General features: G+C 41.9%; 1 protein-coding gene across 1 annotated transcript; it reads right to left on the bottom strand.

Moving 5' to 3' along the window:
• Window positions 1–623: 623 nt before the first annotated feature.
• Window positions 624–26090, bottom strand: LOC115191883 (choline transporter-like protein 1). Its single transcript, XM_029749879.1, has 16 exons — window positions 25807–26090; window positions 25325–25414; window positions 24223–24365; window positions 22690–22826; window positions 22510–22603; window positions 22232–22401; window positions 21410–21499; window positions 20859–21007; window positions 15052–15238; window positions 12804–12972; window positions 12337–12493; window positions 3147–3230; window positions 2846–2983; window positions 2419–2655; window positions 1545–1625; window positions 624–1416 (listed from the first exon to the last, which is right to left on the bottom strand). The coding sequence occupies exons 1-16, from the start codon at window positions 25828–25830 to the stop codon at window positions 1390–1392; spliced, it is 1977 nt and encodes a 658-aa protein (XP_029605739.1). The 5' UTR covers window positions 25831–26090; the 3' UTR covers window positions 624–1389.
• Between the last annotated feature and the right edge of the window lie 1108 nt (window positions 26091–27198).

Below are 27198 nucleotides of genomic sequence, written 5' to 3'. Positions count from 1 at the left end.
AGACCTGAATCCAATTGAGCACATCTGGGACATCATGTCTCGCTCCATCCACCAACGCCACGTTGCACCACAGACTGTCCAGGAGTTGGCGGATGCTTTAGTCCAGGTCTGGGAGGAGATCCCTCAGGAGACCATCCGCCACCTCATCAGGAGCATGCCCAGGCATTGTAGGGAGGTCATACAGGCACGTGGAGGCCACACACACACTACTGAGCCTCATTTTGACTTGTTTTAAGGACATTACATCAAAGTTGGATCAGCCTGTAGTGTGGTTTTCCACTTTAATTTTGAGTGTGACTCCAAATCCAGACCTCCATGGGTTGATAAATTGGATTTCCATTGATTATTTTTGTGTGATTTTGTTGTCAGCACATTCAACTATGTAAAGAAAAAAGTATTTAATAAGATTATTTCTTTCATTCAGATCTAGGATGTGTTGTTTAAGTGTTCCCTTTATTTTTTTGAGCAGTATATATATATATATATATATATTAGTTTTTATTATTGGGTATTTTGTTTGAATGTTTCTCCCGAGTGGATATCTTAATGGCATCCAGACACAAACCCATGTCCGTATTAGAACTGATCCTCTGTTGCCCACAGCTCTCACAATCACAGGTGGACATTTTTTATTTTTGTTGTTTTATTTCTCTGCATAAAAATGTTATCCAAAACATTCTGGGTTAAAACTCTGTTCCCATTCATGAATAGAGATACAGTTATAGGGAATCACTTTTTCTATGGATACAGTATTACAAACTCAATCAGGAGTAATGACTCAATATTACCACAACATAGGGATTTTCATTTATGGTAAACATTGGAAGCTGGCTTTTCATTTCTCCAAAATGCAAAAAAATAATAATATTTATTCTATTCCATAAAGGAAATCTTTCAACAGGGTCAAAATACATTGAGGGGTGGAGTTTTCCCATAGAGAAAAGTGCCTGTTGATCATCTGTTATGCAAGTTTGTCGTCACAATTGTATTAGATGTACCAATGCAGCGTTAGTAGAGACCACGATCCTCATTACCACAACCTAAAAAGACATTGATATACAAAACACTTGTGGTGTACAATATTAGTAGTTTTAAAAAAATAACAGTGATGACATGATGCATTTGAATCTCTCACAACACTTCCACACACAAGAAGCTAAACTACAAAACACCAAATCTACAGCCTGTACAATAGCACAAAACTACATTAACAATATTCTTGATGGATGTGTTACAAAAAGATATTGCGCTTAAAAAAAAAAAACGAAGCAGTCATGTAAAATGTGCCATAAATTAACAAACAGGTTATCTGAAATATTGTAGTTGTGGGACTGGAGTGATATCATGGAAACGTTAGGAACGCCTTTTGGTTTCCGTCTTCTGGTTTGGTCAAGCGAAAGTCCCTCCTCCATGAGTCTACAACAATAAACAAATGGAGTGTTAAACTTCACTCGTCTTCATCAGCATCATCGTTTTGAGTACATGACTCTAGATTATGGAGGTAAATTAATGTATTCTCTGTTGGAAAAGTTTGGTTAACTCACCATAGGCTTCATCTCAGCACCGTCTCCATCTGCCTCGGGCCGATCCCTTCCCGCCATGTTCTTACTGTCCTCTACAAACTCCTAAAGAGGGAGGTAGAGGGAGAAAGAAGAGAGACTGTGTGATGCGTGTCGAGATAACAAGGCGAGTTTGGTGTAATACGTGCACAATCACTATTCACCATATAGAAAAGTAGTAAAAGTAGCACTGGGTAAAAACAAAGGCTATGTTCCATTAGCCACATTAGCATACCAGTTAGAATGTATGGCCTGATACATTGGAATGTTAGTGTGGATAATGGAACAGAGACATATACTATGTCCCGATTCTCCACCTTCTACCAAAGGCGGCACAGTATGAATTTAACAAATGGTGGAAACTCCCTCTAGCCAACGATTACAGCAGAGAGGAAAAGGTGACGTGAGATGGATAACTGGGCCCAACATTTGTCTTCTCCAGCAGATGGTGTTTTTAGTTTTTTTGTCGCTCATCAAGCTAAGAGTTTTACGAGGTCAATGAGTGTAGAATTATTTACTACGCGAGGATTATTTGATCAAATGGAAGTTTCGTAACGCTTAGGTTGTTACGATTGTACTGATTTAAGTAGGACACGTGACATCCTGGAAACTTCAAGAAAAAACACTTTATATCGGAGTTGTGCCTGTTGTTCACTCGCGTATCTGCTATCTCATTGGCTAGAATGGTCCCGACTGCTTTTAACACATTTATTTTAATTGTTAGAGCGGCCACTTGAGTATTTAATCAATATAATGGATTATCTGTGAATACACCAATCCATTCCTTTTAAATCCATGACAGGTGGAGAATCAGGATGCAGCCATAGCCTCCCATCCACCCAGCCTCCCTTCCCCTCACCATGAGGGCCTTGTCCATGTAGAACTCTCGGCCGGGGCTGCCGTCGTTGTGCTTGGTGTCCACGGCGAAGCAGAGGAAGAGCACGTCCACCACGATCTCAAAGACAGACAGGAAGCAGTGGGCCACCAGCCAGGAGAACAGGCAGACGATGAGCAGGGGCAGGACCCACACCGTGTAGTCCCGCTGGTAGTTGAGCGACAATACGCCAACGAACGCAGTGCAGGAGACGATCAGTACCTGGACACACACACATACGGATGAAGAGAAAGGAGGGAGGGAACGGGAGAAAAGAGAAAGAGACAAAGATAGAGAAAAAGAGAGAGAGAGACAGTGATAGATTGAATAGTATTGGTATGCTTGTAAAATGCACACAAATAATGAACAGACAATAAACAATCCTAAAATGGCGTCGCTGTGCGGCTGTTACCTTTCCCAGGAAGAGGACAAAGTCCCCCACGGTGTTGATTGTGGCCACTCTGAGGGCATTCTCTACCAGGATGGCGAAGGCGTCCCGCGCCGACGTACAGAAACTGGTGCTGTTGATCGCTGTCGCCGTGTACGCGTTCTGTGGTGAAAACAGACAAAAAAGAGACAGAAGTATCATCAATAACAATGTGTGACTGCTGTCCTCTCGGAACGAGTCTCCCTTGTCAAATAGATTGCCGTCAATGATATGACCTAATCAACATCTCAGATGACAATCAATCTGATTCTGATCGAACACTTACTTGATTCAGGTACATTAGACACTTCTTCAGGCACCACAAGCAGCAGATACAGGATTTCAACATACAGCGAGCACAGGCATTTTCCTACAAACAGAAAATACATTGAGCTTTAGTTCTCCACCCATTGTCTGGCTTGACAAACTGGTGGTTGGTATAAGTGAAAGCGAGAATGTTTAAAACGGCACATCAGCCACGTGAAGAGTTCATTCTGTTCCAGAGCAGCACTGGGTGGGATATACCTACTACTGTATGTAACACACACGAGCAAACGCCCTCAAACTCTTCAGAAAAGTCTCCTAAAAGACGCTGACTCTCTGGTGTTTTTTTGATACTACAGCACAGGTGGAAAAAAATCTGAGAACACGCCCACACTCTTTTACACAGACACAGGTGAGTAGAGATTGGTGGGATGGGTGAAGAAATGTTACCTGTGTACAGTTTATGGTAATCTCCTGTTTTCTTTATCTATAGTACTTATGTTTAACTATATTTAGTCAATTTACTAATTTCTACTGTATGTTGTAGGGTTAAACAACTTGAATCAAGATTGGTTAGTGTTCCTTAATGCCCTGTTGACAATGGCACTAAAACTACTGAGAGCAGAGTCATTACAGAAAAAGCTCTGTTAATATATACATTTAAATTAAAAATAACAACTTAAAAAAAAAAACATTTTTTAAATGTAACCTTTGTTTAACTAGGCAAGTCAGTTAAGAACAAATTCTTATTTACAATGACCGCCTGCACGGCCAAACCCGGACGACGCTGGGCCAATTGTGCGCCGCCCTATGGGACTCCCAATCACGGCCTGTTGCGATACAGCTTGGAATCGAATCAGGGTGTCTGTAGTGACGCCTCTAGCACTGAGATGCAGTGCCTTAGACCGCTGCACCACTCGGGAGCCTTCATATTTAATGCATTATCGATTGATTGATTATAAATCTGGAGCTGGAGTCTATTAGTATTTTGATCTGAAGTATTTAAGAGAGTGTTTGCAGTAAAAAAACTAAACTATTCTTTACAGTTTCGACTTTGCGCTCTCTCTAGATATGGCTTCCTCAAGCATTCTGAAGAGCAGTTCCAGTGCTCTGAGCCAAACACCACTTCATGTGGACACAACTTCTGCATGGTCTGTATCACAAAGTACTGGGATAGCAAGGACCTGTGCCAATGTCCACTGAGTCAGGAGAAGTTCTACAGATTACCTAAGCTTCATGTCAACACAACATACAGATAGGTTGTAGAGAATTTTAAAAGGATGAGAGACAAAGGTAAAGATGAGTCCCCTTCCAAACCCGGAAAAGTGCCTTGTGACGTCTGCACTGGGACGAAGCGCAAGGCCCTGAAGTCCTGCCTGGTGTGTCTGGCTTCTTTCTGTGAGATTCACCTGGAGCCTCATCAGATAGCCCCAGTCTTAAAGAGACACAAACTGGTCGACCCTGTGGAGAACCTGGAAGACAGGATCTGTCAGAAGCACGAAAGACTCCTGGAGCATGACCAGACATGTGTGTGTCAGTTCTGCACTGAGGCAGACCACAAGACTCATGACACTGTCCCTATAGAGGAAGAGTGACGCAGAGAGACAGATAGCAGAGTGTGTGCAGTTCTTCAGTACTCTGGTGTGCTCCATTGAGAAAAACCAGGCTGAGTTTGTTGAGGTGATTGAGGAGAAGCAGAAAGCAGTAGAGAGGCAGGCTGAAGGGTTCATTAAAGAGCTGGAGCAGGAAATCACTGAGCTCAGTGTTCACAGCGATCCGTGTGTGGGGACTGTGAGCTGGAGAAGACACTGAATAAGAGATGGAGAAGCTGCCTGAAGTCAAACTGAAGAGGATTCAGCAGTATGCAGTGGATGTGACTCTGGACCCTGATACAGCATATCCCAAACTCATCCGGTCTGAAGATGGGAAACAAGTAAGACATTGAAACACACCACAGAATCTTCCTGACAATCCAAAAAAGGTTTGATTGTTATGCCATGACCCTTGTAAAGGATGGTTAAGGGGAAGACTGACTGGGATGTAAAAGCGGCCAGAGAGTCCTTTGACAGGAAGGGGAAAATCACACTGAGCCCTGAGAATGGACTCTGGACTGTGTTCCACAGTCCTCCTCTCCTCATAATGACAAAGTGAAAACATAGTTTGATTTTTTCCCCCAAATATGTTCAAAATGAAACAGGAATCTCATTTACATAAGTATTCAAGCCCCTTCACATTGACACTACAAATTGAGCTCCGGTGCATCCAATTTCCTTTGATCATCCTTGAGATGTCACAACAACTTGATTGGAGTACACCAATTAAAATGTACATGATTTACAAAGAAACACACCTGTCTATATAAAAAAAAGGTAGTTGACAGTGCATGTCAGAGCAGAAACTACAGTATACCATGAAGTCTAAGGAACTGTCCATAGATCTCCCGAGATAGAATTGTGATGAGGCATATATCTGGAAGGATATAAAACTTTCTAGAGTGTTGAAAGTTTCTCCATCATTGGGAGAAAAAATATATATATATATGGTTACTACCCAGACTCTGCCAAGAGCAGGCCATACAACCAAACTGAGCAACCGGGCAAGCAGGACCTCAGTCGGGGAGGTGACCAAGAATCCAATGACCACTTTGACAGGAACTACAGAGTTCCTTGGCTGAGATGGGAGAACCTGCCAGAAGGACAACAATCTCTACAGCACTTCACCAATATGGGCTTGATGGGAGAGCGGCCAGACAAAAGCAACCCGAGAAAAAAAGGCACATGGTAGCATGGCTGGAGTTTGCAAACAGGCACATGAAAGACAGAGCGCATAAGGCAAAAGTTTCTGTGGTTTGATGAGACAAAAATGTAACTCTTTGGCGTGACTGCAAAGCACTATCTCTGGAGAAAACCAGCCCAGCTCATCACCCGTCTAACACCATCCCCACCGTGAATCATGGTGGTAGCAGCATCATGCTATGGGGATGCTTTTCAGCGGCAGAGACTGGTAAGGCTAGAGGGAGCAATGAATGGAGCCAAATACAGGCAAATCCTCGATGAGAACCTGCTTCACAGTGCAAATTACCTTCTACTGGGCTGAAGATTTAAGCTCCAACAAGACAATGACCCCTAGCCTACAGCCAAAGCAACACTGGAATGGCTTCAGAACAAGAATGTGAAAGTCGTTAGGCCCAGCAAAAGCTCAGGCTTAAAACACATTGAAAATCTGTGGAAAGACTTTAAGATTGCTGTTCACCACCACTTAACAGAGCTTGAGAAAATCTGCAAGGAAGAATGGGAGAGAATCCCCAAATCCACATGTGCAAAGCTGATACAGACATATCCAAGACGACTCAAAGCTGTAATCGCCGCCAAAAGTGTTTCTAAAAAGTATTGACTCAGGGGTATGAATACTTATGTAAATTAGATCTTTCTGTACTTCAATACATTTTCAATAATTTCTAAAGAACATGTTGTTTTCACTTTGTCATTATTATGTGTGTGTGTAGAAGGGTGAGAAAACATTCAATTTAATCAATTTTGAGTTCTGGCTGTAACACAGCAAATTGTGTAACGTGAAAATGTGGGACAGACTGTTTGTTCCCACACTCGGGACTCTGACTATTGGTTACACAGACTTTTGGCCTCCCTATTCTAACCACCTCTCGCCAGCTTTGTATTCATGTTACCTGATGAAATTGCTGTACAATGTAATCTTGTTGCCATCTGATGCACATTCAGATGTCATAAATCAGCACTGCAGATCTCTCCCTGTACTATGCCGTGCCTTGATTGTATTACTGTTGATGATATCTGGAAATGTGCATGTACACCCTGGCCCATCTACTGTTGCTAACCCCAATTCTGACTTGTGCTCCGATATCTGCTTCACTGATTCCTGTTCTCGTAAAAGCCTGGGTTTTCTGCACGTTAACACTAGAAGATTATTACCTAAAATGTATCAATTGAAAGTGTGGGTTCACAGCTCCAATCCAGATGTGTTGGTCATTACTGAGACGTAGTTCAGGAAGAGTGTTTTGAATACTGATGTTAACCTTTCGGGTTATAACCTTTCTCGGCAAGACAGATCTTCCAAAGGTGGGGGAGTGGCAATCTTTACCAAGGATCACCTTCAGTGCTCAGTTGTCTCCACCAAGTCTGTCCCCAAACAATTTGATTTGCTGGTTTTAAGCATTAAAACTTTCAAATAGCTCTTTGTTGACTGTTGCTGGGTGCTACCGTCCTCCATCAGCACCGGCCTGTACCCTAAGCTCTCTCCTGGCCCCATACACTAAGTCTGAATTTGTCCTGCTAGGTGACCAAAACTGGGACATGCTTAAAATCACCTGACCAGGTCTTAAAGCAATGGGACTCCCTAAATCTTTCTCAGATTAATCACCAATCCCACAAGGTAGGACTTCAAACAGCCAGAAAAGGCTACTCTCCTCAATGTTATCCTCACAAATAATCCTGATAGGTATCAGTCTGGTGTTTTCTGTAGTGACCTTAGTGATCACTGTTTTACAGCCCGTGTTCGTAATGGCTGCTCAGTGAAACCACCTGTCCTGATTTGTCATAGACGCTTGCTAAAAAACTTTAATGAGCAAGCCTTCCTTCATGAACTGGCCTCTGTAAAATGGTATAGAATCAGCTCTGTTGAAGACGCGTGGACCTTCTTTTTTGATCTGTTCAATTGTATTGTTAACAAACGCCCCCATAAAGAAAATTTGAATTAAAAACAAGTTCAACCCCTGGTTCGACCGTGATCTTGCGGAGTTACTCCACCTCAAGAATTGCATTTGGCGAAAGGCTCGGCACATGCATATTCAGGCTGATTGGCTCTCGTTCAGGCAAATGAGAAATAAGTGCACTCAGGCTATCCGGAAGGCCAACGTTTGTTACTTTAAGGAGCAGGTCTCTCTCTGTGGGTCTAACCCCAAGAAGTTCTTGAAAACGGTTAAAGACCTGGAGAATAAACCCTCCTCCTCACAGCTGCCCATGTCCCTTAATGTTGATGATGTGGTTGTTACTGACAAGAAGCACATGGCTGAGCTCTTTAAATCACCACTTCATTAAGTCAGGATTCCTATTTAACTCAGCCATGCCCTCCTGCCCGTCCAACATTTCCTCATCTCTTACCCCTTGTAACGCGACAAGCCCCGATGCTTCTCCATCTTTTTCCCCTGCCCCGCTACAAAGTTTCTCCTTGCAGGCAGTCACAGAGTCCGAGGTGCTAAAGGAGCTCCTTAAACTTGACCCCAAAAAAACGTCTGGGTCAGATGGTTTAGACCCTTTCTTCTTTAAGGTTGCTGCCCCTATCATCACCAAGCCAATCTCCATTCTGGGGAGGTTCCCATTGCTTGGAAGGCAGCCACAGTTAGTCCTTTATTTAAAGGGGAAGATCAAGCTGATCCTAACTGTTATAGGCCCATTTCTATTTTGCCCTTTTTATCAAAAGTGTTGGAAAAACTTGTAAATAAATCAACTGACTGGCTTTCTTGATGTCTATAGTATTCTCTTGGGTATGCAATCTGGTTTCCGCTCAGGTTATGGATGTGTCACTGCAACCTTAAAGGTCCTCCATGATGTCACCATTGCCCTTGATTCTAAGCAATATTGTGCTGCTATTTTTATTGACTTGGTCAAAGCTTTTGATACGGTAGACCCTTCCATTCTTGTGGGCCGGCTAAGGAGTATTGGTGTCTCTGAGGTGTCTTTGGCCTGGTTTGCTAATTAACTCTCTCAAAAAGTGCAGTGTATAAAGTCAGAAAATCTGCTGTCTCAGCCACTGCCTGTCATCAAGGGAGTACCCCAAGGCTCAATCCTAGGCTCCACACTCTTCTCAATTTACATCAACAACATAGCTCAGGCAGGAAACTCTCTCATCCATGTATATGCAGATGATAGTCTTATACTCAGCTGGCCCCTCCCGGGATTTTGTGTTAAATGCTCTATAACAAAGCTTTCGTAGTGTCCAACAAGCTTTCTCTACCCTTAACCTTGTTCTGAACACCTCCAAAACAAAGGTCATGTGGTTTGGTAAGAAGAATGCCCCTCTTCCCACAGGTGTGATTACTACCTCTGAGGGTTTAGAGCTTGAGGTAGTCAGGTCATACAAGTACTTGGGAGTATGGCTAGACGGCACACTGTCCTTCTCTCAGCACATAAAGCTGCAGGCTAAAGTTAAATCTAGACTTGGTTTACTCTATCATAATGGCTCCTCTTTCACCCCAGCTGCCAAATGAACCCTGATTCAGAGGACCATCCTACCCATGCTAGATTACAGAGACATTTTTATAGATCAGCAGGTAAGGGTGCTCTCGAGCGGATAGATGTTATTTACCATTCGGCCATCAGATTTGCCACCAATGCCCCTTATAGGAAACATCACTGCACTCTATACTCTTCTGTAAACTGGTCATCTCTGTATACCCGTCGCAAGACCCACTGGTTAATGCTTATTTATAAAACCCTCGTAGGCCTCAATCCCCTCTATCTGAGATATCTACTGCATCCCTCAATATCCACATACAACATCCGTTCTACCAGTCACATTCTGTTAAAGGTCCCCAATGCACACACATCCCTGGGTCGCTCCTCTTTTCAGTTCGCTGCAGCTAGCTACTGGAACGACCGGCAACAAACACTCAAACGGATGAATGATAAAGGACATACAGCGCCTTCAGAAAGTATTCACGCCCCTCTACTTCTTCCACATTGTGTTACAAAATGGGATTAAAATGGATTTGTCATTCTTTTTGATAAACAATCTACACAAAATACTCTAATGTCAAAGTGGAAGAAAAATTAACAACTGTAATACAATAAATGAGATTAAGACATGAAGGTCAGTCAAAGTAATGGACTGTCGTTTCTCTTTGCTTAGTCTTTTACCAAATAGGGCTATCTTCTGTATACCATCCCCACCTTGTCACAACACAACTGCTTGGCTCAAACACATTAAGGAAAGAAATTCCACAAATTAACTTTTAACAAGGCACACCTGTTAATTGAAATGCATTCCACGTGACTACCTCGTGAAGCTGGTTGAGAGAATGCCAAGAGTGTGCAAAGCTGTCATCAAGGCAAAGGGTGGCTACTTTGAAGAATCTCAAATATATTTAGATTTGTTTAACACTTTTTGGTTACTACATGATTCCATGTGTTATTTCATAGTTTTGATGTATTCACTATTATTCTACAATGTAGAAAATAGTACAAATAAAGAAAAACCCTGAAATGAGTAGGTGTCCAAACTTTTGACTGCTACTCTGAACACACAAATGGAAAATAAATCACTAATATATTTTTATTAGATAAGTGTTCAACCAGCTTTGTCAATGGTGTTAGAATTATCTTTGGCAGCGATTACAGCTGTTAGTCTTTATGGGTAAGTCTCTAAGAGCTATGAAAACCTGGATTGTACAACATTTGCCATTATTCTAGATTATTCTTGATCATTGCTAGACAGCAATTTAAGTCTTGCCATAGATATTCAAGCCAATTTAAGTCATAACTGTAACTAGGCCACTCAGGAATATTCAATGTAGTCGTGGTAAGTAACTCCAGTGTATATTTGGCCTTGCGTTTTAGGTTATTGTCCTGCTGAAAGGTGGATTTGTCTCCCAGTGGCTGTTGCAAAGCAGACTGAACCAGGTTTTCCTGGTTATTAGGTTTTATGCCGTGTCTATTACATTGTCCAAACGCACGGTCGCTTTACCACAATGACATTTTCACAAATGCCTTACTCTACGTCATTCCCAAACATTCTATGCAAGTATGAAAATAACCATATCTAAGTGGTCGCTTGTCAGAAAATGTAAACAAAAGATGTCATATCCTTCCTGGGGGTGTATATGAACAGATATTTATAACATTTCATGTTGCTAAAACACTGTCACATCCTTTTTAAGTGACTGACATAAGAGGAGGGTGTTAACCCCAAAAAATGATTAATTCATTCATTCAAGGTTTATACAAATATGTCCATTCAATAGAGAATTGTCCATATTGTTAAAAAAGTTACAGACCTTGCCAGCAGCGTCCAGCAGACCTTACCTTGAAATGCTTACTTATAAGTCCTTAACCAATAGTGCAGTTCAAGATGAGTTAAGAAAATATTTACCAAATAAACTAAAAGTTAAAAATAATAAAAAGTAACAATAACGAGGCTGTATACAGGGGGTAACGTTACCGAGGCAATGTGCGGGGATACAGGTTAGCTGAGGTAATTTGTACATGTAGGTGGGGTGAAGTGACTATGCATAGATAATAAACAAGGAGTAGCAGCAGTGTACAAAACAAATGTAGGGGGGTTGTCAATGTAAATAGTCTGGTGGCCATTTGATTAATTGTTCAGCAGTCTTATTGCTTGGGGGTAGAAGCTGTTAAGGAGCCTTTTGGTCCTAGACTTGGCGATCCGGTACCGCTTGCCGAGCGGGAGCAGAGAAAATAGTCTATAACTTACGTGACTGGAGTCTCTGACAATTTTATGGGCTTTCCTCTGACAGGTTTATTACTGGTCATGGTTCTAGAACTCACCATTGTGTTTTGTATCAAAAAGTGGGTTGGGTCTCTTTGTATGTAAGGAGAGAGCAGCATTTTCTTATGTTTATTTACAAAGCACTCATGCAGAAACTTCCTATGTATTGATCATCATGCTTGTATGACACTTTTGAATGTGGGTCAAAAGGGAATTTCCAAATGACCGAACCCGGTACCAGGCTTGGATTACCCTGGAGGCCCATCGGTCTCCACAAAGATGGGTAAAGCTGATTTTATTTTTTTGTGCCCTTTATGTGGAACAACTTCCAGAGCTCTCTGAAATGAGATGTTCCGGTCCCCCTTGGTTAGTTCAGAGTAATAGAGGTCTCCGACTGTAGTTGATAAATGTTTTTCTTCATATGTTTTGTAATGTTGTATATGTTTGACGTATTTATGCAGGAATCATCTGTAAAAGAGACCCTAGTCTCAGTATGAAATAAAATAAAAAGTATATTAAGGTTATAATGTAGAGAACAATAGAATGAATCATTCTATGTGATTTATAATGACATAGTGCAAAGAAAACTACGTTTTGACATTCATTTCGTTGAACCCTTTTGAGCTGCCCCGTTTTTCTCAACATTCTAGAGCAGTACGTGAACACCCTACATACTCTGCCTTTGAACTGATTGTGGACGTAGGTGACATAGCTGAATGAGATAAAGGACGTACTTTTCCTTTCAGCTGGTTGTGGATGTAGGTGAGGATGAGGCGAGGGATCTCCACCAGGGTGATGATGAAGGAGCCTTTGGCCACGGTGCCCAGGTGGTAGCGGGTCAGACACAGCATAGATGACACGATGGGGGTCATGGGCAGTTCAGATTTATTCCTGATGTCCACCGCGGGACAGAGGAAAAGAAGAAGAGTTGGAAATAGTCAAATTAACTGATACAGGACAGACTTGGGTTTAAAATAGTATTATCCATACAAATGGACCAATAAAGCAGGCACTGTACTGTAGCTAACATGGGTGTACTTTGCACTTTTGGGACAATTCCATTGATTCAAATGCACCAGGCAAGCTCAATTAAGTGCAGCTAATGTATTTGACAGAAAAAAAAACGATATTTTGGACTCGTGAACACATCACAAGCATGCCGTTACATGTACTACATTTCATCACAACACTCTCGCCTGACCTTGTGAAGTAGTAGGTGACCACAGCTCCGGCCACGGTCATCTGCTGGCAGGCCAGGATGAACTGACTGATCCAGATGAGGCCCACAGCGTGGTACCACACCATGTACTGGAGTGGGCCAGACATACGATACTCCACCAGCCCTGCCTCTTCACTCTGCACAGGGCTGCCTGTAGGGGCACACAGCTAAGGTTAGGGGTCAATCTTCTCGTTCTTTACAGGGTTCCCTACAGCCAGGTTTAGGGGTGGCTGATCTCTGATCTGCAAGGCATTCAAGGATCATGATTTTGTGCCTGGAAAGCTCCTGGTAGATTTTTGATGGAAAATATTTTAACTCATAAATTGATTGGAGTCAAATATAAGACAGCAAGATGGCACCATTTTGCAACAACAAACACTGCAGCACAGATGAGTTTGATGGACCCTCTTTTTTAATGTCATCTAGTTTGTCAAACTCTCATCTGAATAACATCCAGGAACAGCTAAAAAGGCAGGCAGAGGGAAATAGTAGGCAGACAAAGTCGACAAAAACACGATGCTTTGTTGTAATTGAGGTTTCTCTGGTGGTGGTCTTGTTGATGAGGGAGATCGTGAATGTCGTGGGTAGATTTCAGAGACTTTGTCTTTGTGTGCCCGAGCTGCCACCCACAGCACCAGACTGACCCAAGAATCTAAATAAGAGTTGGCGTTGAGTCATGCCACTCCAGCCATGCGCTTTCAGTTCCAAAATGTCCCATGAGTGTGTTAATCACATAGAATTAGGATGGACATAAACCTTATGTTGGTCAACCATGGTTTGCCAGCGCTGTGATAAGATAGTGTGTAAAACAATGCATGTGAAGAATTTATCTGCACTGTATGTGTAAATGTTTCTAATTAACTGACAATATGCCAACATTCCATTCAAACAATGCGGTCAATCCACAGTCCTACACTGGCTCAAATCAGTTGATGATGGGCCTTAGACAAGTTGTAAACGCAACAAGTACTGATATTGAGCATGGTTACATGCACACAATAAAATTATTATGGTGGATAGTCAGATTAATACAGTGAACAAAAATATAAGCGCAACAATTTCAATGATTTTACTGAGTTACAGTTCAATTAAGGAAATCAGGCAATTTAAATAAATTCATTAGGCCCTAATCTATGGATTTCACATTACTGGGCAGGCTGGCGTGGTTCCACGTGGTCTGCGGTTGTGAAGCCGGTTGGAAGTACTGCCAAATTCTCTAAAACGACGTCGGAGGCGGGTTATGGTAGAGAAATGAACATAAATTCTCTGACAACAGCTTTTGCACGCTCCATCAAAACTTGAGACATCTGTGGCATTGTGTTGTGTGACAAAACTGCACATTTTAGAGTGGCATTTTATTGTCCCCAGCACAAGGTTCACCTGTGTAATGATCATGCTGTTTAATCAGCTTCTTGACATGCCACACCTGTCATGTGGATGGATTATCTTGGCCAAGTAGAAATGCTCACTAACAGGGATGTAAACAAATATGTGCACAACATTTTTGAGAAATAAGCTTTTTGTGCGTATGGAGAAATAAGATCGTCATGTAAACAGCTTACTGCCATAATCCGTTTAATAATGAATTATTAGTGTGCATGTAAATGTACTCATAATAGCACTCATAGCTTTCTAAGAAAACAAAATATGAGACATTTATGGTCCGTTTACATATATTTGAGAGGCTATTTGTACAGACAATGTGTATAAAACACTTAGAAATTGTATTTATATGACAATATTGGAGGTTGACTATAATTCCATTACACAATTTCTGATGCAATACATACCTTACTTTTATTTTCCTGCATAAGTAAAAGTCAGGAAGTGCATCAAGTGCCTCTACTGCCATTTATTCTAATTAAACTGGTTTTGGATTTCTCCCTGACCAAGTTGGCTGCCATTTCACCCCATTATGGAACTTTGAGGGTTCATGACATAGCCCATTAAGTAATTTAATAGGATCTACATGGTTAATCATCACATCACTAGCAGGATGAAGTGAACCAAACACTCCACACGTACAGTATCCAAACTTTCAATAGTGACGCAAGTCCACTACCTTAATCTTTACGGGGCATAAAATAATTGGAACAAATCTGAAAAAAAAAAAAAATGGTATACTCGCCAAAACGGTCTATTTAGATGTAAACATCTTGTTGAAAGGCGAAAATAAGGACATTAACAAAACTGTCTTTCACAATGTGACAAAGTTGTATTTTATTCTGACCTGCGGTTCCGAGGAAGAGGAGCACACCGAGCCAGGACACCCAGAAGAGCATGAGGCTGAGGAAGGTCCAGAAGGGCTGCAGGGCCAGCAGAGGCAGGTGAGTGAACACCTTACCCGCCACGTGGAACAGGGTGATGGTTAGTGCCACGCGCTTCCTCATAAAGAACAGCAGCAGCAGCAGGATCACCTGAAAATGGTATATACACGATGTGATGTAGTCGGAAAGTATTCAGGCCCCTTCACTTTTTCCACATTTTGTTACGTTACAGCCCTATTCTAAAATGGATTAAATAAAAATCCTCATCTACACACAATCCCCCATGGTGACAAAGCAAAAACAGGTTTTTAGAAATGTTTATAATAAATAAAACAGAATTATTTACAGAAGTATTCAGACCCTTTGCTATGAGATCCAAAATTTAGCTCAGGTGCATCCTGTTTCCATTAGTCAGCCTTGAGATGTTTCTACAACTTGATTGGAGATGATTTGGAAAGGCACACACACACACACACCTGTCTACATAAGGTCCCACATTTGCAAAAACCAAGCCATGATGTGGAAGAAATTGTCTGTAGAGCTCCGAGACAGGACTATGTTGAGGCACAGAACTGGGGAAGGGTACCAAAACATTTCTGCAACATTGAAAGTCCCCAAGAACACATTCGCTTCCATCATTCTTAAATGGAAGAAGTTTGGAACCACCAAGACTCTTCCTAGAGCTGGCCGCCCAACCATCTCTGCAGCACTCCACCAATCAGGCCATTATGGTAGTGGCCAGACGGAAGCCACTCCTCAGTAAAAAGGCACATGACAGCCCGCTTGGAGTTTGCCAAAAGGCACCTAAAGACTCTCAGAAACAAGATTTTCTGGTCTGATGAAACGAAGATTGAACTCTTTGGACTGAATGCCAAGCGTCACATCTGGTGGAAACCTGGCACCATCCCTATGGTGAAGCATGGTGGTGGCAGCATCATGCTGTGGGGATGTTTTTCAGCGGCAGGGACTGGGAGACTAGTCAGAATCAAAGGAAAGATGAACGAAGCAAAGTACAGAGAGATCCTTGATGAAAACCTGCTCCAGAGCAGACAACAACCCTAAGCACACAGTCAAGAATACCCAGGAGTGGCGTCGGGACACTTTCCCTGAGTGGCCCAGCCAGAGCCCGGACTTGAACCCAATCAAACATCTCTGGAGAGACCTGAAAATAGCTGTGCAGCGAGGCTCCCCATCCAACCTGACAGAGCTTGAGAGGATCTGCAGAGAAGAATGGGAGTAACTCCCCAAATACAGGTGTGCCAAGCTTGAAGCCTCATACCCAAAAAGACTCAAGGCAGTAATCCCTGCCAAAGGTGCTTCAACAAAGTACTGAGTAAAGGGTCTGAATACTTATGTAAATGCAGTGCTTAATTTGATCCAGAACTGGCACATCTCCGTTTTGGACTATTTTGTTCCCGGAACCTATTTGGCTGGATCCGGTACATCTCGAGGCATAATTTCTCTCTCCCCACTTTTTGCAATGTAAAGATCATAACAAAAAGCAATCTAAGTTAATTCAAGTTAAATATTTGTTAATTCTCCTGCCCCCACAACAAAAAAACTAATGTGAAAAATTACATTTTCAGCCCGGGCCTAATATTCTAAGAGTTGATTCAGGTTGGGCCGATCCGGGTTTATGGCGTGTGCAACACTGTAACCTGTTTGAGACCAACGCGTGGCTGTGTGAGAAGCGCGCCAGTATCCCTCACATAACTACAATGAAATTAACATTTTATGATCTCTCTCCCTCTCGCTGTTCTGATAGACACGAGCCTGCAACTCATCTCGCCATTGTTGCACTTCATCATTTCAGCACCCTTGATAAATTGAAATAAATAAGCCAAAAGTTATAGAATTACTGCGGTCTGTCAGAAATAAAGGAAATCATTCAGAACAGCCTACTACACCATGAAAATGCCTAGAATTTAGCCACAGAGGATCAATAACTTATTTGTTTATTGTCTAGCTGTGGATTGTAGCCCAATAACAAGGAATAGCCTACAGTCGGGAACACGCAGCAAATCTGTCAGTGAAAAAACAGCATGCCAGACAAAACAGGCCTTTCACAGTATTTCAAATACAATCGAGGGAAAACACAGGTTGGAAAGAAAATGGCTCCTGCTGAAAAGAGAAGACTATCCTGTAGGCTACCAAAATATTGGGTAACTTCCAAATATGATTTTACAAAAGAGAGAGAGAGAGAGAGAGATGCGCTTGTGCCAAAAGCCTATCTGCCATCACCAGCGAGTAAGCTGTGCATCATTGGGCAAGTGAGTGAAACTGGAAAGCATTTTTAGGACTATAATTTCTTCCTCACATTGTAGCCTACAATGTCTCCTCACACCTAGGTCTAGGCTAATGATGGATTCAATACAATATTCTACCAAAGTCTCCAGTCATGTAAAATGATGTAGAATTGCATGAAATGCGTTTATAAAAAGGCAGATCTTTAGTAGCCTAGGGTTTGGGAAAAATGTTCCCAATGTGTGCACCTTCTGCAAGTACCTCTACTCTACTGCTCTATGCCACTACGCAAATGCGATAAGCATGCAATGCTTTATTAAAAAGCAAAATAGTACCTCAGAGCTCCCCAGGTCACCCCCCTCTTGTGCTCACTTTTTGTTCCGGCACCTCCCGATTTACAAATTAAGACCTGTGTAAATGTGATATTTCATATATTTTTTTTATGTGAAAAAATGTCTAAAAACCTATTTTTGCTTTGTCATTATGGGGTAATGTGTGCAGATTGATGAGGGACCATTAAAAAAAAAAAACATTTTTAGAATAAAGCCTGTAACGTAACAAAATGTGGGAAAAGTCAAGCGGTCTGAATACCTTCAGAATGCACTGTATGCTGGTTATCACTTATAGGATAGGGATGTGAATACATTTACGCAGTGCTAGTTATCAAATGAAGATAGGAGTATGTAGGAATGGCGGGAATGCAGTGTTTTCCACTAGTGCCGACTGTCTGCTAAACGGCAGATTACAGACTCATTTTCAGCCGGCTACTTTTTCCACTTAAATTCACAAGGCTACTTTTCAATTTGCTAGTCAGAATAAAAGTCAGCCAAGCCCTCTCCCACTAGAATGAACAATATGCATCTTCTAGTTTTCTATTGATGGGACAGGCACAAAGTAAACAGTGACAGGGAAACTGATGGCAGGTAGTCTGACACGGAAGATACGTTGTGACAGTCTGCTGTCAGTCCCGCCTCCCCGTACCTGTGGTAAGTATGATTTGTGTGCCATTACATGATCTCAGTATGTATGTATGTATGTATGTATGTATGTATGTATGTATGTATGTATGTATGTATGTATGTATGCATACATACATACATACACTACACACACACACAGAGAAAGAGTCTGCAACACCACTAAGCAAGGGGCACCATGAAGACCAAGGAGCTCTCCAAACAGGTCAGGGAAAGTTGTGGAGAAGTACAGATCAGGGTTCTAAAAAAGTATATCCGAAACTTTGAACATCCCACAGAGCACCATTAAATCCATTATAAAAAAATGGAAAGAATATGGCACCACAACAAACCTGCTAAGAGAGGGCCGCCCACCAAAACTCACAGACTAGACAAGGAGGGCATTAATCAGAGGCAACAAAGAGACCAAAGACAACCATGAAGGAGCTGCAAAGCTCCACAGCAGAGATTGGAGTATCTGTCCACAGGATCACTTCAAGCCATACACTCCACAGAGCTGGGCTTTATGGAAGAGTGGCCAGAAAAAGGCCATTGCTTAAAGAAAAAAATAAGCAAACACATTTGGTGTTCGCCGGAAGGCATGTGGGAGACTCCCCAAACATATGGAAGAAGGTACTCTGGTCAGATAAGACTACAATTTAGCTTTTTGGCCATCAAGGAAACCGCTGTCTGGCGCAAACGCAACACCTCTCATCATGCCGAGAACACCATCCCCACAGTGAAGCATGGTGGTGGCAGCGTCATGCTGTGGGGAAGTTTTTCCATCGGCAGGGACTGGGAAACTGGTCAGAACTGAAGGATGGCGCTAAATACAGGGAAGTTCTTGAGGAAAACCTGTTACAGTCTTCCAGAGACTTGACACTGGGACGAAGGTTCGCCTTCCAGCAGGACAATGACCCTAAGCATACTGTTAAAGCAACACTCGAGTGGTTTAAGGGAAACTTTTAAATGTCTTGGAATGGCCTAGTCAAAGACCAGACCTCAATCCAATTGAGAATCTGTGGTATGACTTAGAATCCTATATATCCCACCTCGCGCACAGCAACAGTGCCTGGACCACATCAACAGTGCCTGGAGTGTTGTGCACACTGAGTGCGGTTCTGAAATATAAATTTTTAGAAGTTCACAGGCATAGAAGTTGGTCGAATTTACCCAAAAGTGTACTAGTGTGACTTTGTCCTCATGTTTTTGGGCTATTTACATCGGTTTGTTCACACACACTAGGTTGTTCAACTGCTACCAGCAAAAGGATGTCGGGGGAATCTTATCTCTCAGACAAACAGAAATGTGAATCCCAACATTACCACGGTAAAGGCCCGCCCCTTAAAGTGGCAGCTGAAAATGTTTGTCTCAGATGTGAGTCATATATTAGAGGGTACATTGATTGTACTTTATTGAGCATGGAACACCTCAAAAACCTTTTATTCATACACTTTAGAGTAATTTATCATAAAACACTCTTCTTCAAATAATTTAATTGTGTGCTCCTTGTAAAACATGTCAGCGTAGAGCCGTGAATTTGCACGTCCCAGGTAATTTAGACTAAGTGTTAACGAGGAGTCAAAATCAACTTACACTGTATATGAACAATAAGGCTAACAGCCACCTTTCATTTATTTTTCAAGATAACGTGGGCATTGGGCTATTTACATTTTTCTGTTTGAATAAAATATATAATTTGACGAACAAACATTGTGGCATTTCATAGCTTGCAGTAAAACTGTAAATAAGACTTCAATCTCAAGAGAAAACAGGTTAAATGTAAAAATAATAATAATGGTATTTTATTTAGAAAATAGTCCTGATCATATAAGCCTAGGCCTGGACAATATCCAAAACTACTAATAATACACTGAATTCATACATTTGTCATTTAAATTATAAAATCACGTACGTTAACACAGTACTACAACAAATTTTCCAAATTTGGAAGTTAAATTTAATAAATTATTCAATAATTTTGCTGTGTATTTCAAGGCATTCGAATGTACCTCAGGCCAGCAAAATATAGGTTGTTCTACAACAACAACATAAAATAGCAAACCTAGGTGGGGCAAGTCACCCCAGACCCCCTGGGGGGGGCCTGTATGGGTAGATTTTATCTTTGTCTGGCTACTCCAGGTACTTGTGGAAAACACTGATTCGGAATGGTGGGGCGGCAGGTAGCCGCGAGGTTAAGAGCATTGGGCCAGTAACTGAAAGGTCGCTGGTTCAATATCCCCGAGCCCACTATGTGAAAAATCTGTAAGAGTGTCTGCTAAATGTCTAAAATGTAAATGTGGGTCAGGTCATTTCTGTCTGTGTTACAGAAGAAACTATGGCTTTTATAGTTGCAGAATCAAGACACATTTTTGCAAAAGCGTTGGTCAGGTTTTCCAGTTTTCCAGACTTAAAGCTTGCCTGTCTGTCAACATCAGGCTTTTTCTTGTTACTGAAAGAGCAAATACTTGATAACACAGTACAATATAAACCCTCCATGCACTCTCACAACACACCTTACCCATATTAAACAGGAATCACAACACATGGCAACAAGCACACACACGTACCGTGAAGACAGTGGCAAAGATGGCGTAGACCAGCAGAGCTTGGACGTTGTCTGCGGCCACCTGCTGCTGGGGTGTTGGGGAGGTACCAGTCTGGTCGGTCAGATTCGTCCTGTGGTCCACGTAGAGCCACCACAGAACCCCGGTCCCACCTGAAACACACAGTTCATTTGGCTCCCTGATTTTCATACTGCTACTACTTCTTATTGAGCTCCCTACAAAGATTATCCGGAAAGCAGTTGGGGAAAAATGATCCGGAGAGCAGTTGGAAAAACATTATCTGGAGATGGTAATTCCTCACTGCAGGGACAATGGATTGTGAGGAGAGGCGCTCATTCTGGTCCATGCTCAATTTTTGCAGTGCGTTTTTACAAGCAATCTAATTTTGTGAGGTAAAATGTATTTGAACTCACATTTCACAATCTGACATAATGGTAGGCGACCTTTCAGGCTTTAGAAAAGAAATGTGCTACAATACATGTTTCTTCATACATTTTTAAGCACTACAGAATGAAGGAAGAGACGTTTGAGAGCCAAATGAACGGGAAGCTTACCTATAGAGCCCAGAACCACGAGGGCGGTGAGTATCCAGACCAGCACGACAGAGATGTAGCGAATCACCACCATCAGGATTATGGAGAGGACTACAGACAGAGGAGGATATAAATAAAAGATATGAAACGATGCTATTGTCATGACAAAAAAATGCCTTATTATTGTATAACGGCTATATTTATTGAACCATAAGGCATAATTGTGTGATGTTTCATGTACTTCTTTTGGATGCCAGCGCTCTACAGTGCAACCTTCTTACTCGTATATGCGCTTAAATATTTTGCTGTGTGACCTGGAATTTTTATTTAGGAGAACCAGTGCACCTAGAATGAAAATCACCCAGATGATATTTGTTGGAATAATTAGGCTACTTCATTGCCCTGCAGCCCGAGTACCATGGAGAATACACTGAGCGCAGATTCATGACTGTCATGCTTGCACTATTACTACAAAAAAAACAGCTTGTTACGTCAAATATTCTCCATTGTCCTCCTACATTTCTACGTGTGCTCCTAAATCTTTCTCCTAAATTTCTGTGTGCTCCTAAATTTCTATGTGTGCTCCTAAATGTTTCTACTTAAAAAAAAAAAAGTCAGCGTAGAGCCCTGGATGCCGTCAGCTCTCCTGGAGACATTTCCTGTTATCATTTCCTGACCCTGTCTCAGGAAACACAACTTTCTAGGTGGAGAGCAGAGGCCTCTTTGGCACAATTAAATCAAGCAGTATACAGAGAGATAAGTCATTTAGGATATACACTATTATGCTTTACGAGGCTATACAGACAGCTAGAACATAAAATGCCACTTTAGGATGTACAGTACCTAGAGCCAGCACGCATAGGCCCATGATGATCTCCTTGCTGGCCATCACCCCGGCGATGACCCTGTGCAGCATGCTGTTGTCACTGACGAAGGTGACGAAGGCCTCAGCGAACTGGGCATAGCAGGAGATGTCCACAGGAGTGCAGCGGTGGAACACCGGGAGAGAATTACTGCACGAAGGGAGAGGATGGGGAAATGGTATCATCAGCATAGTCTCGCTAGTGTCATTATATTTACTCGCTGTTGACTTGACACTGGTAAAAAAAAAAGGACTGTACCTTGGTGGCACGGGGAGTTTGGGGCACTTTTTGGATCTCTCGCCGTGGCTTGGATACTTGGAGACTGGGATGTCGTACGAGCAGAGCTCCGACCCTAAGTAAAGAGGAGAAATAGGAAATAAACATTGTGTAATTCATTCATTTGCATACAGTACGGATTAGAGCAGGAGGAACGCTCACCATTTTGCAGCGCAAACTTTTTGACGTCGGTGTACGTCTTGAGCTCTATGTCTGGACACCTGGACACACAGAGGGCCATGGACTTGATCTTCCTGTTAAGAATGTCAATGTTGCAGGGGTCCAGGAAGAAGACATACCTGGAAAAGGTCAAAGAACAGGACTTCAATAAGGATGTAGGGATGTAGAAAAACATCCTGAAAAGAGTGAGATGGAGTGTATTTGTCAATGGAACATGCTCCTTGAAGGAAGCCAAGGGCCCAAGTCAAGTAAGACATCTGCACATTTGAGTAACATTCTTGAATGTTCTCTTCCATCTTGCAATACAATAAATTGCAAATTCTCCTAAGTATATTTTCAAAGTAGACTTTGTGATGTAGGTTGTGTAAAATGTGATGTGGGATACAACTTATCAGTCAGTCAAATCTCTGTAGCCAAAACGCCCCTGCTGCCCCTCACTCGAAACGTCAATGGGCAACCAGCCCAGCTTATGAAACAAAGCCCATTGTCTCATTGAAACTGTTCCTAGAGACTGCTAGAATGGAAACTTACTGGACGAGCAGCTCAAAAAAAGTTGAATCACGTTTGAATAATTTATTTGAATATCTTCCAAAAAAAGGACACGGGCGTGAATTAATGCAGAACATTGCTGCATTCAGGCTGCATGTGAAATGGCACCTTATTCCCTAGTGCACTATTACTGACCCCAGCTCTGGTCAAAAAGAGTGCACTATATAGAGAATAGGGTGCCATTTCAGACCCACATCAGTCTTTTCTGACCACAGGTAACAAGAAGTGAGTATAGGAAGATTTAGAGTAAAGTGTCTTACAGTAACACCCAGTGCTGGCAAGCTAATTAAGCAATAATGCACGAGGGGGTGTGGTATATGGCCAATATACCACGGCTAAGGGCTGTTCTATCGCACGACAACGCGGAGTGCCTGGATACAACCCTTAGCCATGGTATATTGGCCATATACCACAAATCCCCGAGGTGCCTTATTGCTATTATAAACTGATTACCAACGTAATTAGAGCAGTAAAAATACATGTTTTGTCATGCCCGTGGTAATCAGCATTCAGGGCTTGAACCCCCCAATTTATAATCCTCTGTAACCCACTGATCTCACTGGTTAACCCATCAGCAAAACAAATGAGCATCCAGGCTTTAACAGGCCTTGCATCAGATGAGCAAGAGAGTATAAATGGCAAACTGGATTACCAAATGATGAAATCCGTGTTTGTGCACCGGTAATGTTAAATGGCGCGTGTTAAACTACCACAACAAAGGGTTGTCGATTGTGGGGAGGAAGAGGGAGAGAGTTAGCCTGGTTAAATCACACTGAACAAATGGTGAAGGCCACGTTCTGTCTGGTTTAACCAGGCTAGGAGAGAGGAGTCATAACCTGCTGAGCCTACATTGTCATGGGAGTGGACAGCTCAACCAAAACATTGTTATTACTTTGCTATTACATGATAGGCTAATAACTGGTAAGCATCCATCTCAAGATGTTCCACATTTCCAACGCGACCTACTTGTTGTTGGTCTGATCCCGGCCACTGAGCTCGACACCCTCGATCTTGCCATTCTTCTGACCACAGGTGTTACCGTAGCTGTCGTAGCCAGAGATGAGCCTGGATGCAGCTCCCGTGGAAATGGAGAAACCAGCGATACAGGCCTACAGGGGAAGCAGCTTCCATTAAAAACAATATCATCACCTTTATCATCACCATCATGACAAAGCACAAAACAAATATCAGGGTAGCACTGAACTATGCTGATAAATACAATAATCAGTATGAAGTGCCTCTTGCTTAAAAAAAAAAAAAAAACAGAAGGTTGTCTCCCACAATGCTTTGGTTCCGAATTCAAGTTGCAGTTGGTGAGGACAGAGAGGAAGAGGCGAAGCAAGAGAGATACATGGGTCCAAAGTCTGTCTTCTCCAGCATGTAACTTGTGTCAAATGTCATTGACAAAAAATGTTATGGCTTATTTGCTTGAATATACGTTTTGTAATAATTAGGTTGTTATGAGTGTACCTATATAATTAGGCCACGTTACATCCAGGCAACTATTAAGAGTTGTGCCTGGTAGTCACTAATTAACACAGCCACAAAGTCATAAACCCTGCCTATTTCTACAATGTATCTTCTTCAAATGTGATTTTAAACCTCATCCTTAACCACACTGCTAACCTTATGCCCAATCCTAAACCTTAAATTAAGACCAAAATACAAATGTTTGTTTTCATGAATTTTTACGATACACTTTGTGGCTGTGGTAACTTGTGCCCCTTCACACGCGTATCTGCCCCCTCATTGGCTAGAATGGTCCCACCTGATCTTGCCTCCTCCTGACTGCTTTCCATTTTTGAAGACATGTAATTTTCATTAGAGCGGCAACAAGAGTATCTGGTCAATAGAATGGACAATCTGTGGTGAGGAGCAACTGAAAAAATGTCCAGTCGACTGCAGTCGAAAGTTCATGACCTTTGATGACACGGTTGTTGTAAAAGTCATGCAGTCCCAAGTCGGACACTTTTTATAATAACGTGACCAGGGTTAGTTATCGTCTTGACAAAAGCGATCCGCTCGAACGCGCCCATGGTCATCTACAAAGAAATCACAACAAACTCACCATTCCGATACAGAACAATGTGAATATGATGAGCCATGGAATATCCGTGCAGCTTCGATCCTCCAATGGTTTCCACTCGCGCTGCTTTTGCTAACAAATACAAATGAGAAAATCAAATTCGTAATCTGTGAACACCTGGTGCATGCGCGAAACTGGTTTAACCGGGCGTGCTTTTTTGTTGTTGCTCAAGTCAGTTTTTCACACACATCAACTACTGTACTGTAATTGACTAAATAACTTCGTTTCACCCAAATTAACATACAAGCGACTTTTTACACACGGAAGTAGCCCGTTGTTTAAAACGTAAGCAACTATGGCTAACTACATATAGTACAGACAACGCCTCGAAATATCTACAGTCGACAACAACGTGTTCGTAGCTAAAATGGATATCCCAAACAGATAATGTTAGCAACTCATTTGGCAAATCCAAAAATGTCTAGCTAGTTAGTTTTGGCTTAAATATCCCGAACCCCGATTACCTCTGAACTGCCACAGCATCCCATTGTTAATAGGCGATTTAGGGAGTGACTGGAACTTCCAAAACACAACAATCGTTTAAGTTTCAAGTGCCCGCCTCACTTCCTTGCCTGTATTTTACACTGCGCTTCTAAACAGATTAGTTGTTGACCAAACTCTTCCCCTCAGCTGCATTCATGGCCTCTATTGATAATACGGAACACTTCGCAAGGATGTGTATGCATATCCTACTTTTTACTGCAGGTAAAAAGCAGGAAGAGTTCAACTTTCCTTATGACCGAGGCGGAAGTGTCGCTGCAATCACACGTTTTTTATAATATTATTTTGTGGCACTGGGCACGCTTTCACTGTAGGCTATACGTTGGACGCAATGGTACCCCCACTGAAAACCCATAGACATTAAAACCGTGAAAACCCCAAAGAGCTTATTGCAGACATTCACCTTATAGAAATACATGTTTCTATTCAAATTCATGTTCTTTTGACATGAATACAAGTTGCAGAATTTGCTAACGGCTTTATTAAATATATATATATTTTTTTTTGTATTTTCAAATGTTAGGGTGTTGGTGGACAGACTTTTGTTATCCAAGAAACAAAATGTGCCTTTGTTTATTTTGGCAAATAAAATCTTTCAGCTACTACAGGGCATAACAAAAGCACCATAAACTTCCACCAGAACCTCAGTGAATGGCACTGACCAGCCAGAGCCATTTGTAATGAGCATATCAAAGTCAACTGACAATTCAGTGTGAAAGGGAATTCTAATCCCACTGCCCTGAGTGATTACAGCATCTCATGATTTCATTCTGAAGCATAACACTCTAATCGCTGATGATTCACACAGAAACCTCGTCTGGTTGCTGTCTCCGTTCTGCTATTAGATAGAATGTTCATATTTGAAGATTTCCGAAAGGCCAGTCTCTTTGTGCAAATGACAGGAATGTCAAGGAGTGGAATGTTAGCTAAAAAGACTGGTATCCAGACATGTTCAATAGAAACAATGTTTTTTTTTAAAAACCGACGCGTTTCGGCTGCATGGCCTTCATCAGGGTGTACAAAGAAATAATCCAATGTTCTCTGTTTAACAGCTTTTCCAATTAACCCTAATTATAAGGGGGAGTGGTTAAAATTGATTGGACACACCTAGTAAGCAATAGTATACACACTTTAAATTTAAGTTTAAATTTAAGTTTTTGGATTTACAAACTACAGGCCACTAAATACCCGGGTTTAAATGAAGATATGGATTTCTCACCCTTCCTGTAGGGTTGTGATGGGTACATTTGCTGTCATCTAGTGGATATTTTTGCTCTATTGCCCTCAGCTATGTTTAGACTCTTGTTGTTCATGTTTTGCTGTGTTCTAGTGTACTATGGAATGTATTGCTTTCT

The sequence above is a fragment of the Salmo trutta genome, chromosome 4 (assembly GCF_901001165.1).
Source record: "Salmo trutta chromosome 4, fSalTru1.1, whole genome shotgun sequence".
Classification (NCBI taxonomy): Eukaryota; Metazoa; Chordata; class Actinopteri; order Salmoniformes; family Salmonidae; genus Salmo; species Salmo trutta.
This window is presented reverse-complemented; position numbering and strand designations above follow the sequence as displayed.

What these genes read in the sequence shown, in the direction of transcription:
- LOC115191883 (XM_029749879.1), bottom strand. Translation starts at nt 25,830, where the DNA reads ATGGGATGCTGTGGCAGTTCAGAG. An exon ending in CATTGTTCTGTATCGGAATG is followed by an intron (nt 24,366 to 25,324) that starts GTGAGTTTGTTG and finishes CTTCCCCTGTAG; the next exon opens with GCCTGTATCGCTGGTTTCTC. An exon ending in GTGCTGAGATGAAGCCTATG is followed by an intron (nt 1,417 to 1,544) that starts GTGAGTTAACCA and finishes TTATTGTTGTAG; the next exon opens with ACTCATGGAGGAGGGACTTT.